At 38.3% G+C, this 14,403-nt stretch overlaps 1 protein-coding gene across 1 annotated transcript in view; it reads left to right on the forward strand.

The window, feature by feature from the left end:
* The window catches only part of RYR3 (ryanodine receptor 3), a 331,058-nt gene that overhangs the window by 48,376 nt on the left and 268,279 nt on the right, over positions 1-14,403 (forward strand). Inside the window, exons 4-5 of the mRNA XM_015595855.2 lie at positions 7,128-7,202; positions 9,354-9,432. Of these exons, the coding sequence (XP_015451341.1) occupies positions 7,128-7,202; positions 9,354-9,432 (154 nt within the window). The remainder of the gene's footprint in view (positions 1-7,127; positions 7,203-9,353; positions 9,433-14,403) is intronic.

Consider the following 14,403-nt stretch of genomic DNA (forward strand, 5'->3'; position numbering starts at 1 on the left):
TGACCCTTGTGGCAATGAATGACTCCAGTCTGGAGCTGGGCCTGAGGGAACTAGGAAGGGGGATCAGAGGCATCTTGGTTAAAGGCTGCCTCTGTGCAGTTTCCATTCAGCACCAGGGTAGGGCTAGATACTAGGTTCAGTGCCTAAAAGCAAGGTGTACTAGATAGGCATTACCAGTCATCTTTCAGGCAGCTAAAGTCATTTGCTGAGGATTCTAGCAAATTAATGATACCTTGAGCGCTTCAAGTTTTAACGAGTAGACAAAACAGTTACACAGCACTCCATTTCCTTAAATACACACTCTTTTAGTTGAAATGATCATGTAGAATAGTGTTTAAGAAAAATTTGGGAAAGGAAAAGCCCAATAGTTCTGTAACCAACAAAATGGCTATTTCATTTTTATAGGCTTCCTTATTGTTCCTGCATATATAAAATCCTTGAAGGCACTTGCATTCTGCCTTTTTCACACTGGTATATCATAAACATTTTCTGTGTTTCCATTAGCCTCTGTAATTGTCTTCTTTAATGGCTGCAGGATAGAATATCCTGAACAAGCCCCATGATTCACTAGATAATATTTTTCTTTCGGATATGCAGGTTCTTTCCAGGTTTTTTTTTTTTGTCCCGATTATAATGCTCTTATCACAACAGTGTGCACACATTTTTATTTTTTTGCTTCTCTCGAATTATTCCCACAAGTAGAATTACTACAGCAACGATTATGAACTTCTTGCAACTCTTTTATATATTACCATATTGCTTTGCAAAAGAGTTTTACTCAGTGCCACCTTATTTTGGATCGCACTGCCTAAATTGCAACTCTTACAGCATTAGGGTTTTTCCCCTCATTTTTGTAAATATAGTTGATGTAAAATCATATGTCAAAGTTGTTTTGATTGTCATTTCTTTACTAGAGGAGATAAAATCTCTTCCATATGTTTTAATTTTATTTCTGATATGAATCACTTATTCATATCCTTTGCCTATTTTTTGATTTGATGCTTGTTTTTTCTCCTTACATTTCAATAAGATGTTAACCCTTTTGTCAAACTGATACAAAGAATTTCTGTAGTCTATTAAATATCGATATTTCCATTGTTCTGAAGTTTAGTAATATTGGTACGATCCTTTTGTTTCCTTGGAGTTCCTCTGTGACTTCAAAGCATGGATAAGTATTAGATTTGTAAAGGAATGTGAACCATTTATTACATGCTAGTTGTTTTAGAATTTAATTTTAAAATGAAATATTTAACTCTATTATCCATCCAGAATCTATCTTTTATATTTCCTATGGATCTTACTGAATGCTTTTCTTATTTGCTATCCACATATCATACAGATGTTTGCTTAATAATCTTGCCTTTTACCCATTGTACTAAAAATATGCTTTATCAGATGCTCCATTTCAAATTTCTTTATGAACTGCTTTTATTATGCTACATTCTTCTTTCTGAACCAATACCAGAATGAATTAACTTTGTTCCATAACATTTACTAAAACTTGATTCCTTGTAGAATAAAAACTTTCTGTTTATATTTCCAGATTTTGCTGAATTTCAAAATGTCCTATTGGATTTTTTTTTTTAACTGCAATAAATCTGTAAGTTAAATTTAGGAGAATAAGCATTTACAAGTATTACCAGTATTCTCATTCTGCAACAAAGTACACCTTTCTATTTCACCAAATCAAATTTCATTTTATAGAATAAAGGTTTGTGGTTTCATTTTGAAGGTTTAGCTCATCATCTAAGTAAATGCCTAAACACGTAGTATTTTATAGCAATGGTGAATAGACTCTTTCATTACGTTTTCTAATTTAAAATACCAGGTTACATGCTTTTGTTTATATTATTAGGTGTTATTGGCTTTTTTCCCCCTTATATGGCATCATTATTATTTAGTTGTCACTCGTCTCACAGTAAACCTCCTGAGCAATGTAAGTGGCCTCTAGCAGGTTCAGAAAATGTTGCTTCATGGCCTTCTAGAGAAGCTTCTTACTTTTCTTTGAAAATCTAAAGGAGTACAGAAGTGGGATAGGGAAGGAAATGAAAATGAAAACACATAATTTACATCCGGAAAATGATGTCATGCCTTACAAGTCCTCCCAGGAAGATGTCCCCTGAAACTTTCATGGGTTATAATTCAGCAAGGAGCCTTCCTAGAGAGTGGGACCTCCAAAGTGAAATTCGGGGGTTCCAGATTATAAAAGAAGGTGGTTTAGGGATGTAACAGTCTTGAAACATTTACACATGACTGGAGAGAAACAGTTATCCCCCCGCTCCTTTGCTGCTATATCAAGTTTATCTTACTGGGAGGCAATGTCCTCTGGGAACCACCAAAAGAAATGTCAGTGATGGAATTAATTTTGAATATACAGGCAAAATGATTGAATTAATGATCTAGTGGAACATTTTTCCTCTGGACATGGCATCAGGGCACATCACCAGCTTTGCCCTGCCCCACCCCTGTCTTGTCAGGTGGTACTAAATACTCCCCTCCTGCCAGTGACAGCAGCCAAGGTCACTTGTGGCAGGGACAGGGCTGCCATTCCAATAAAGTCTCATGGTCTTGAAGTCTGGATCCCCCTAGCGAACAGATCCATGAGGTCTTCTGTTTAGCATATCACATCTTTCCTGGGATGTTTTCATTATTTAAATAGCATTAAATAATGAAAAGAATTAGTAGAATTTGTAGTTATACCCAAATTCAAATCCACGCTTACTGCTTACAACATGACCGTGGAAGAGTTTCTCTTTTCCCATTTGTAAATGGGAGACAGAAGGACTACGTCTTCCAATTATTCATTCAGGAAATCTAAATATGATATATGAAAATGAGTGCCTCCTGTTTGCCCGGCACTGATAAAAGCGATGTCGCTGTGGCAGAGAACATAACAGACTCAGGTGCTTACGTCCTAAGGAGAAGGAAGGTAGATACACATCAAAAATAACATGTGAATTCATATCTACTAATAATTAATGCCATGAGAAATAATTAAAAAGTGCACTAGAGTAAGGGTGGTAAGAGAAGGTTTCTCTAATGAGACAGCTGAGCACAGAAGTGAAGAAAGGTTGGGAGTTAGCCATGAGAATATTGAAGGGAAACACATGTACAGAGGCCCCGCAGTGGGAGCATACTTGTCTGAAGAATATAAGAAAGCCCATGTGGCTGGAGCAAAGGGAGCAATGGGGAGCATGCTCCTGGCAGGTGATGAAGTCAAAGAGGTAGAAAGGAACCAGACCAAGTAGGACAGGGATTTGCAAGGACAACCAGCAGGCCAAATCCAGTCTATGGCCTGTTTATGTAAAGCCTTCTAGGTAAAAATGGCTTTTAAATCTTGAAAAAGTTGTTTAAAATAAAAGCTGTAACAGAGACCACATGCATCCTGCCAAGCCTAAAATATTTACTATCTGATCTCTTACAGAGAAAATTTGCCAACTCCTGATACAGAGCCTTAGAGGCCATGGTGAGGAAGTTGTACTTCCAAGTGTTGAAAGGAAGCCGCAGCAGGGTTAGGGGTTGAGCAAGAAAGAAACATGATGTGAATAAAAGTCTTAAAAGAAAAACTCTAGCTGCCATGTTAACAAAGACTATAAAAGCGGGAGGGCACAGGAAGAAACACAATTAGGAGCCGTTATCACAGTCCAGGTGAGACAGGGCAGTGGGTTAGATGACACAGGTAGCAGTGGGGTGCTGTGTAGTTGGATACAGAATATGTTTTTAAGGCAGCACCAAAGGGGCTTTGGATTGACTGTGGGGCATGAGAGGGAGAATGCAGTAAAGGATGAATCCCAAGATCTTTGGTCTGCATGCTCTCATGTTGTCATGGGAACTGGGTGAAAGAACGATATTCTCTGTCACTAGGGTTTAACACCTACAGTGTTCCCACCATTTTGCGGTCAGGTTTACCTTCCTAAGGTACAGTTTTGATTGTGAGACTCTCCTTTCAAAAACCTACACCAGTTTCCTTTCAGCTGTGGAGCAGCCATAGCCTCCCATTATCTGACCACCCCACACCTGTGTCTTGTCTTGTTTCCAGCTGTTTCTTTCATTGACCCCAAAACTCATCAGTGAAACACCTGCTAGTCACCACATGCACTTCGTACTTTCTACCTCCAGGCCTTCAGCCATGCGGGTTCCTCTTTCTCACCATCATTACATGTCAGCAGTCCCAGTGGACCGTGATGGTCTACCTTTTAGACAAGGCTATTCTTTAACACCCTCCTTTCCCTCCTGGTCTCTTCTAGTGCTCCGTGTCTTCAGCTCTTTTAACAGAAAGGTTATTTCTATTTGTAACATGATTTTTGATATGCAAGTCTTATCTCCCCTCCCAGACTACACAGAAGGAGATACTGTAACATATGGTTAAGTCCCTTGTCTTTGTTACAACTCAACTCTGCACTTGGAGCCTCTATGACTTTTAGTAAATGACTTAATCTCTTTAAGCCTCAGTTTGCCTTGCTGTAAAATGGAGATAATTACCATACTCTGCAGCACTAATTAAGAAGATAAAATGAGTTGATTCATGTACAACACTTAGCATAGTTCTGCATCTGCTATATAATTAGAGCTCATTTAATTCCAGCTATATCAATTCACCTTCATTAAGGAGCTGAGGAAGTATCTTTTTATCCTATTCCTCCTGGTGCTTAGTACACTGGTTTTGTACACAGTAGGCTAATGAATCTATTATGGAAAGTAGAGTGAAATGAGCTCAAGTTCTGGAGTTAACTGAGTTCAAGTCCCACATTCAGCTCGCTCTAAGACATATGGCAAGGTCCTTACCCTCTTTGAGCTTCAAATATCTCATGTTCTAAATGGGAGAAAACATTTCTACCTCGAAAAGTTATGAGCATGAGCCATGATTGTACGTAAAGCATTTGGCACATAGTGTGTGCCCAGCAGTAGCTCTCACCAGGGTGACTATTATCAAAGCTTCTGCAGAGAAAGCTCCTTTACCCTTCTAGCACTGAAGCTTGACCATTCCTTAAAACGGTGGTTCTCAGTGCGATCACTGGACCAGCAGCATCAGTGTCATGTCCTCTGGGACTTGTTAAAAATGCAAGTTTTTTAGGCTCCACCCAGGCCTAGTGAAACAAACACTGTGGAGTGGGGTCAGCAGCCTGTGTTTTAACCAGCGATGTACGCTAATGTCTAAGAACCACTGCCTTAGCAGATGGAGGAGTTTGGCTGTGAAGTCTCTAGGGTTCTGCACAGTGATGTCTCATTCAGCCCCAGCAGGGTACTTAAGTCTCTCTGCTTTTCTTTTGTCACCATAATAAAGGACATAAGGTCCAGATGTTACTAGCAGAGCCAGAGAAGGGGAGGAACACAAGCTCTTTAGTGTCACTTTTGGGGGTCAGCAACTCTTGATCTTTACTTTGGATTACTCAAAGAGTTGATGGAAACGGGGATGAACTGGAGGAAGGTGTGACACACATTCAGCAATGGGAAACATAATTCAGTCCGTAGTTCAGTTCGAGACATAGGACCAGTCTGGGACCATATACCTACAACGTAAGCCATCATGGGCTATCACTTAACTTGTAATAATACAAATGTACAGGGAAAATTTTGGTTAGACTGACAAGATGTGAAAATTATTTAGTGTAACTAATTTTAACGTAAGCTGTTGACACATTCGTAAATACAGCAACTAAAATTAGTTCAAATGGTTTCAATAAATTCTGAAATATTGTGAAGAGCATTTAATTCTTCCATAGTATTAAAGTCTGGAGAGCACTTAAATATCTCCATAGCTGTGGAAATAGCACAGCCACAGTTATATATAGTTACCAGCTTTTTTTTTTAAACATGATACCACATTTATCTTTTTTCTTTAGGCTGGTCGTATGACATGAAAAATTATCTTTTTGACAAAGTGATTCTGTTAATCCAAATGGAGTTAAAATAAAATTACTCCAGGCCTTGTTATCCAAACCTCAGCCTTCTCTCCACACCACTGGCTTTCCCTTCATTGCTCAAGGCTCTGATGCAGAGTAGACACAGGAGCGGAGCAGCACTTCAGGCCAGCCCCTTGGGCTGCAGGTCTGTAGCTCTAATTGAAATGCTGTGCATAAAATGTGCCCTTGACATATCAAAGGAAAATATTAGGCTTTTGTGATTTATCATACATTTTTATCTCAGGCTTTGGATTTTCTTTTTGTGTATATTTGGGTACAGGGTCTTATGCACAAATATTTTTTCGTAAAAGGAGTATGCGATCAAAAATATTGTCTCTAAAGGCAGGTTAACATGACAGGGAAGGATTTAAGGAAAAGGTCGAAAATGTCGATGACAAAAATTCCTAGAATTCTCTGTAGATTTTAGTTTTCCATGTTACCTACTCACCTATAACTAGAATAAATAATAGTTCTGTCTCAGATCTTGAACTACTCAGTTGAGATAGTGATATGCCAGTCACTACGGGGAAAAGTAGAAAGCAGACATCAGTGGCTTTATGGTGGCTGTCTCTTCTCTTGTGCCTCCCTCTTTCTTGGTTGGGCCACCACTGAGTGAACAGCCAAATGGAGCTGCCTGGTGAGGCAGTGAAGGTACCTAGATGACCCCTCGACTGAAGGGTCTGTTTCTGCATAACTTGCCCATTCAAAGTCTGGATTTCAGAACCATCTCTGGTTGGTGAGAGCTAGGTAAATCGGACCCATTTAAGTGAGTGGGTGGAAGAGCCTTGAAGGGAAAAGCCACAAGGCACAGAATGTGACCTTATGCCTGCCCAAGCAGCTTTTCTGTTGCTTGGCTGTAGTTACATCACATTTGTTTCTCTCTCTCACTCTGAATGCTTCTGAGAAGTTTCAAAGGAAGGTAAGCAGTACCTGTCTCGTTTCCATACTTCTCTGGTAGAACAGCTCTGGGTTTCTGCTGATTCCAGGCAGAGGCCATTTTGGAGAAGAGTTTTGACCCCACACACCTCCTCCCAAAGATGTTGCATGGCTGTGGTCACGAGTCCCCCGTCCCGTAGGCTGGCCACTTGCTTCTAGAATGAATTCCTTGGGAGCTTTGCAATGCATCTTTTCTTTGTAGTTTGTCTTCTAGAATTCTTGTGCTGCTTTGCTCTCACAGAGGCCACCACTGGCCTGTGCTGACATTTTCCTCCTCCTCCCCCACAGGCAGCACAAGGGGGTGGCCACAGGACCCTGCTGTATGGCCACGCGATTCTCCTGCGGCACTCTTTCAGCAGAATGGTAAGCACATCTGGGTGTCTGCTTTCACCATTCAAGGGTGAGGGGAAAGATGAAGAAGAGGGGAGAAAGTACCGGACACCAGCAAGAGTTTAGGTCAAGTTAACAGCGAAAGTGGTACGGAACGTAAATAATTATAACATTATTGTCTTAGCATTTTCTTCTTATAACTTACTCCGATTTCCAGTTATATATTTGCATTTGCATAACGTCAGACAGCCCTCTTCTCCACTCCATGAGGAAAAGGGCCATGTCTTTTTTTTTTTTAATTTAACTAAATCTAACCTGAATGTACAAGGATAACCAGCATAGAATAAAAATCAGATTTTTGTGAGACATCTTCTCTTTTACTAGCTAAAGGAAATGGGGTGCTATCTGTTGCCTTCTGTCCTGGAAGAATTTGAAGGTATTTTGTTATCACAGAGGCAGGAGAAAGCTGATAAGGCTATAAGTAATGAGGGATCTAGAACCAGAATTAACCCAATGGTGATAACTCAGTGTAACTTGAAAAACTTTTTTTTCAAGTTTTAAATAAAGTTGTAAAAATACAGATATTGTAGGTCTCTGGTAGGGAGTATTAAAGAGTATATTGTGATCTCAATGAACTATAATATGTTCCAGCTCTAATAATGTTTACTCCTAGCCCCTACATATATCATTCTTACTAGCTATCAATGTAAGGAAGATTTGCCTTCTCTTTCTGGCCCTAGTGGAAAACTGTTACATTCAAGACTTCTTTTTCACACATTTATACCTGCAGAATGCTGCAAAGTTCATCTCAAAGCTCGAACTGTCAAATTGGCAGCAGGAGCAGCAGCTACCTCTTAAATAATTTATTTATTGCAGCATTTCTTTTCCTGAGCACTGGTAAGAAGTTGACCTTTTCAGCCTGAACATTCATCTGTTGTAGTCCTTCATGGCAAAGGACAGAACAAAAATGACGGAATGGAAGGTTATCCGAGCAGGAGATGGGTACATTTAGAGTGGGGAAACTTTGTACCCTGACAGTCTCTAGAACTGAGAGGTAATCATTTATCTTTCAGAATCTGGTGCTTATCCATAGGACAATTAAACCTTAATACCTCTCTTTTTCTATCTAAGTAGAATAAACAAAACCTCAAACAGCATGCTTCTCCTGGCCTTGAAAACGCAAGCTAACATTGTGGTAGAGATATGAAGGCTTATGTTATTTATCATTACATTTACGGGCCTACAATCCCCCTACCCGCAAATCTCACTCACAGTTAACATAAACTCTATACTGGCTAGTTCTTTTTAGGAGCAGCACTGAGAATAAAGCCTGTGTGATATGACTCCGTACAATGTGATGATTCTCCATTTTCCCGCTGTTGAGAGCTAGGACTATAACCCAGAAAGCACGTTCCAAGTACATATCTACCTCCCAGTATAATTCTAAGGTCAGCCACTGTGCCCATCAGTAGAAGAGACAGGGAAGGACCCATGATTTGTTTCCCCCTTTAAGTTATTTTTTAAATCATTATTAATTTTTATGTGCACATGTATTTTTATAATTGGAAAAAAAAACAGACATTATCTGAGAAGTTTCAAAGCTCATAGAAAATTTGAAAAACAAAGTAAACAGAAATGAGGAAATCATCATGGTCTATCACCCTGTCCAAAAATAACTTCTGTTATCAGTTTGGTGTCTTTTCTTTTAGCCTGGTTGTCAGGCATTTAAATTCTGTATACATGTTAACTACACAAATATACTATTTGGTATTTGTTCCATGCTACTACACTCTTGATAAGTACAATTAAAAGTAACATAATATTCCAGAAAATGAAGTACTGAAGTTTTTCAGTCCTTTCAGTATTGTTGGTCATTTATGTTTCATTTATATTATACCCAATTTAAGAGTTTCTCAGAGTATCTTTGAACTAAAGCATATTTAACATTTCAAATTTATTTCTGTAACAAATAGTCCCATAAGTTAAGTCTCCAGGTTATCGGGTAAGAACCTCTTTGAGGTTTTAAATATAAAAGTATATTCCAAACCATTATACTAATGAATAAGATAAGCCCTTATCCCAGTACCTCAATGTTGACATTGACAACTGGAAGCCAAGTAGTGGTGAGATGCCAAGACCTGACAGAAAAGTATGACTTCATTAGCATCTGCTCTTGTTTCACAGTATCTAACATGTTTGACTACATCGAGATCCCAGACAGATAAACTTGCCTTTGATGTAGGTCTACGGGAACATGCCACAGGTAAGTCAGCATTCCCAGATCTGCTCAGTGGGGTCTTGGGCTAAGGAATTTTGAAAAGGATACTGAATATATTATTCATTTGGGATTCCGAATCAACTAACCTGTGGGGTCAAGAAATAAGTCTGATAAAATTTTGGAGAATGTTAAAAAAATATACATATATATGTGATGGAAACATAGGAACTGAGAATAAGAGAACATAATGCTTTAACCCCAGTCTGCCAGTCTCAAAGAAAAATAATTTTTAGGGATATGTGCTCAGAATAAGTAGAGAAGTTATTCCTGATAAGACCCAATGGTAATGAATAACTGCTAAAAAAACAAAGATAGCATAATAAGGGCTAACATAAGGAAGTACAGTGTCCTGATCAGAGGAGTAGTTCCATTTTATTCTGCAATGAACCAGCTATTTCTACAGCAGTGTTTCCAAATGTTAGTGACACGTACCTTCATGGTTTTTGCCATTCCAACGCATCACCTTTATTATCATTTATATTTTTATTTAAATTTACTTTTGTACTTAAAATTTTAAAGACAAAATTTATAACATTGCTATAAGTAGAAAACTGGTATTGCTTGCCATAAAAATAAATATAATGAAAAGAAACCTGCGTCGTTAAATAATTGAAGAGATGTTGGCAAATATTTAGAAAAGTCAATGATACACGAGCTACAAACTTAATACTTTCTCTGATAGAATTAGAAGGCTTGAAGGAATAATAAAAAGACAGTTCTCACTATATGTTTTAATGTCATTTAATTGTCCTTTACCATCAGTGCTATATATCATATACTTTTTTTTAGTTTAGTAAAAAATATTGACAGTCAAGATAACTATAGTTATAGTGATCTACAGTTACAGTTACAGTATCAAAGAAGGGACTGACTTGCTGTGAGTTATTCCAAAGACCAATGCAACAGTGAATAGAAGTTGAAAAGAAGCACCTTTCACCTCAACGAAGGAAGCCACCTTGTAATATCTGCAGTAATCCAGCAGAGAAACAGCTGGCCTTAGGATGTATGGTGCTTCCTGTGCCTGAAAGTATCCATGGGCAGTCTGACCATCTGTCAGGGGCATGTCATATAGGATTTCTGCTCAGTTTAGAGGCTGGGCTATATATCAAATCAGAATTCTTGGTTGCAGACAAACTGATTAAAGTTAACTCAAGCCAAATGAGAATTTACTGGAAGAATGTTGGGTAGAACCCTCTCTACAGCTGAAACCCCAGGCTTGGAAAAGGGGCAACAAAGAGAGACCAGGGAAGAGAAAGCAGCCTAGGTCACACTGATGGAAGACTAACTTGGATGCAGTCTGTAACGTTATAACATTTTCTCTGAAGTAGAAGAGGAGGTTTCATTGTTGGATAGCCAAAGAAGGACAAAAAGTCTGTACAGATGTTCTAAAACTGTGTCAGTTCATAAAGGAATGGTGCAGATTGTCTGATTTTACAGATGACATAGAAAAAAAAATCTGGAGTTCAAATCATGTGCACCTGCTGTTTCTGCCTCACATACAGTGGTTTCTGAGAATGCCTATGGAGAAACTCTTTCCTCTTTTTTTATACAAAGCAAAAAAGTGGGCCTGCCTTTGACCATTATGGGTTTTTTTTCCCTATAATAAGATTATATTTGAATTTGATTTGAGGTTGCTTTGTTTTCAGCTAAAGTGTTATTCTTAAGATGTCATTTCCTCTAAGTTGTCAACCTTTTTTGAAAATTACAAAATGAGTGAAGTACCACACTATGAATGTCAAGTTGGCCTCTAAATATAAACAGCTGTCAGTCTTGGAGCACGTAATCAGAAAAGTCATGCATGGTCATTCTATTTACATTAATGATTATACTTTTTGAGAATCGGGAAGAAATTTAGAAATACCACTTTCTAGTCATGTGTTCAGGAAATCTATTTAATCATTAGAGCCTCCAGTAAAAATAGAGGGAAAATAGTAGCAGAGACTATTACTCTTTCTAGCACTCTTCTAAATTTCTGAAATCAGACCTGATGTGAATTCTGACAGACTAGGGAAACATGCGAACTGACCCAAGTTCAAGTTGGCTGATCAGATGCTGACTTTGGCAGAAGAGAAGTGGAAAGAGTTGACCACATGTTCATGAAAACCTAGAGCCTAAAACAATTAACCTCTTTCACCTACCCCTGCCCTGCAAACCATTTCATTCTCTTTGAAGAAGCCTAGCTTGTTATTTCTGAGGGAGAAGGAGAATGTGTGTACAGCACAGATAAATTTTGGTGTTGCCTGGGGAGAGTCTTCTCACTTTAGGAGGAGATTCACTCTGAATCCAACAGAGTAGCATTCACTTACCAGATCATTCTGTTAATGCACTTTCGGCTCACAAATGTCTTCTGAGTTGAAAACAAGTAAAATGCTCGATAATTGAGTTTAATCTCTAGGAAAATGTGAGAAGTTTGGAGGCAGTTTCTTGAACTATTCTGGAATTCCTCCTGTGTGGTGGATAATAAATGATTTGATTTATTTAACAGAACTGGTGATCATTTTGCCCTTGATTTGGGTTACTGAGTTCTTTCTTTTCTTCTTTTAAACATTTTGTTGTTGTTTTGTTTTAAGCATTTAGACATAGCTTTAGAATTAGACTTAAGAGAAAAGAATCATGAACAAAATACGCTAAAAGTGCTGTTATGAATTTTAGGGTCGTCACCTGGGCCATCTTCTGTTGATTCTGGGGACAGCGCTGACCACTGACCTGTTCCTAGGCAAGGGCAGGAGAACATGTAGACTCTTCCCTCGCTGCCTCTTTAGGACTCACTTTATCCCAAATGCCCTTAGTGGTCCAGACTAAATAGTAGATGTAAAAACCCCTTTCCCCTTCAAATATTCTGTTGCCACGAAAATTTTAATTTAATCAAAATTTAATCAAAACAATCATAATTATTTAATCAAAATAATATTTGTACATAGTTTAAAGAAATAGTGCTCCTAGGCTTGTTGAAAACATCAGTCTTTTGCCCTGTCCCTCCCTGTTCTAGATTCCTCCCTCTCTCTGGGGCATCTACTTTCAGCTCTTCTAGTTAACCACTTGTCTATGAATAATATAGTATACTGATATTTAGTTATTCTTTCCAAATTAGGTATTATCTAGTGATGATCCTAAATGAATAATAAAAAATTGGCTCTTATGCTCCACTGTTCCCTGTCTTCTCTTTCTTTCTCTTTTTTAGAATCATAGTTTTTCTTTTTCTTTGAACGAAGCTTTTATGGTTACATTTTTAGCTGCTTTTTACATCTATATCTTATATAACTACCAAATCAATATGAACTGCTTACAATAGTATAACTGTGACTTTTATTTGCAAATGAGACTCATGAAATACTAGGATCGGTTCACGTCATTGTATTACTTTTGAGTTTTCCAGTAGCTAATAATTGCCTTATTTGTTTTGTTTTCTATGACCCAATCATTCATTCATTTCTAAACTCTGAAACTCTCCCCTGATTAGATTCAGTCACATTAGCTGTTCTATCAGTTTCATCTTCTTAGAAACACCCACCATCATCCAGGAAATTCCCTTTGCCTCTCCTAGATTCCATGTTGCCTGCGTCTCATGTTTTTCTCCCTTCTTGGCTTACCTCAGTTCAGCAGAGCCCATTATCTAGTAGCTTTTACAGAAAAGATTCGTGGAAAAGTTTTTCAATTCCAGCTTCACAAGTAATTCACAGTATTCTACATTGGAAAAAAAAAATATTTTCTCAGCATCCCAAAGGTTTTCTTCTATTTCCTCCTAGCTTATGGTCGGGCTGTTGAGACATCTACATTCGGATTCCTGATCCTTTGTATGTGACCTGTTTATATTATCTGAGAGCTACTTAGCTCTTCCCTTTTTCCTTGATGTCTTTAATTCCACAGCGATATGTCTGGACCCAGATCTATTCTGTTCTAAATCTCATAGGAATGGACCCCGGTGAGGGTCTCTCTCCTCCATTGTGCTAGGCACTCCACAGGCCTTTTCAATCTGAAAATGCTTGTCTTTCAGCTTTCGGAAAACTTTACTATCATTTATTTGTTTCCTCCCTTTTCTCTGTTCCTGCTTCCTGGAAATTCTCTAGATTGGTTTTCTAATTTTATTTTCACTCTATTTCTAATCTGTTTTTCTTTTGGGGAGAGTTTTTCAACTTGATCTTATAACCTCCTTTCTCTCTTTTTTGGAGTCAGAATTTTTCTTTTTCTTTGAAGGGAGCTTTTATGGATACATTCCTAGCAGTTTTGTGAATGTAACTTTTTCTTCTCTTTCTGAAATTATTAAGATTTTTTAAAAAAGTTTTCTTTGGCTCTGTAATCTATTTTCTACAAGGCCCTTCTCCAACCCCTTTTTTTGTTCTTGTCATTCATCTTAGACTTTCCTCATGTCAGGTGATCCTTTGTCTCCATTCAGGTTTAGATCAAGGTCAGAATCTGAGTGTGTGGCTGTGGCTTGCCTATCTCGTAAACTTCACATCAGATAATCGGGCAGAAGACCTGGGCATTTCACTGGAGACATCCAAACAACATTTTTTATCTTGGATATTTGGCTTCCCTAAAGAATAATTCTCAAATTTGGCGGGGCAAGGGGGGTGGTGGTGCGAAAGTTAGGGAGGAAGGTTCAGCATCGCACCTGGCATTCTGGAAATTGAGGGATGGAAGTAAAGAGAAGGAAGCGAGGATTTTACTAATTAGAACATAGAATTTTAGTCATTCTCTATTTTCAGCAATACTCTACTTTCTTCTTTGACAGTGTCTGGTATTTCCAAAATCAGATCTCTGATCGTTTGTCATTCCATGGATTTAACTACTTCTGTAGGGTGGAGAAGCAGTTACATATCTGGCTATTCAAGACAGAGGAAAGGATGCAGAAGGTTAACTGTTCCTTTAAAACTTTAGTCCACCTCTTTTCAACTCCATCTTCTACTGTTACCTTCATAAGTTACTGTTAACTCCAATTCCAGGGATTTTCTAGGG

The sequence above is a fragment of the Pteropus alecto genome, unplaced genomic scaffold, assembly GCF_000325575.1.
Source record: "Pteropus alecto unplaced genomic scaffold, ASM32557v1 scaffold86, whole genome shotgun sequence".
In the NCBI taxonomy this organism is placed as follows: Eukaryota; Metazoa; Chordata; class Mammalia; order Chiroptera; family Pteropodidae; genus Pteropus; species Pteropus alecto.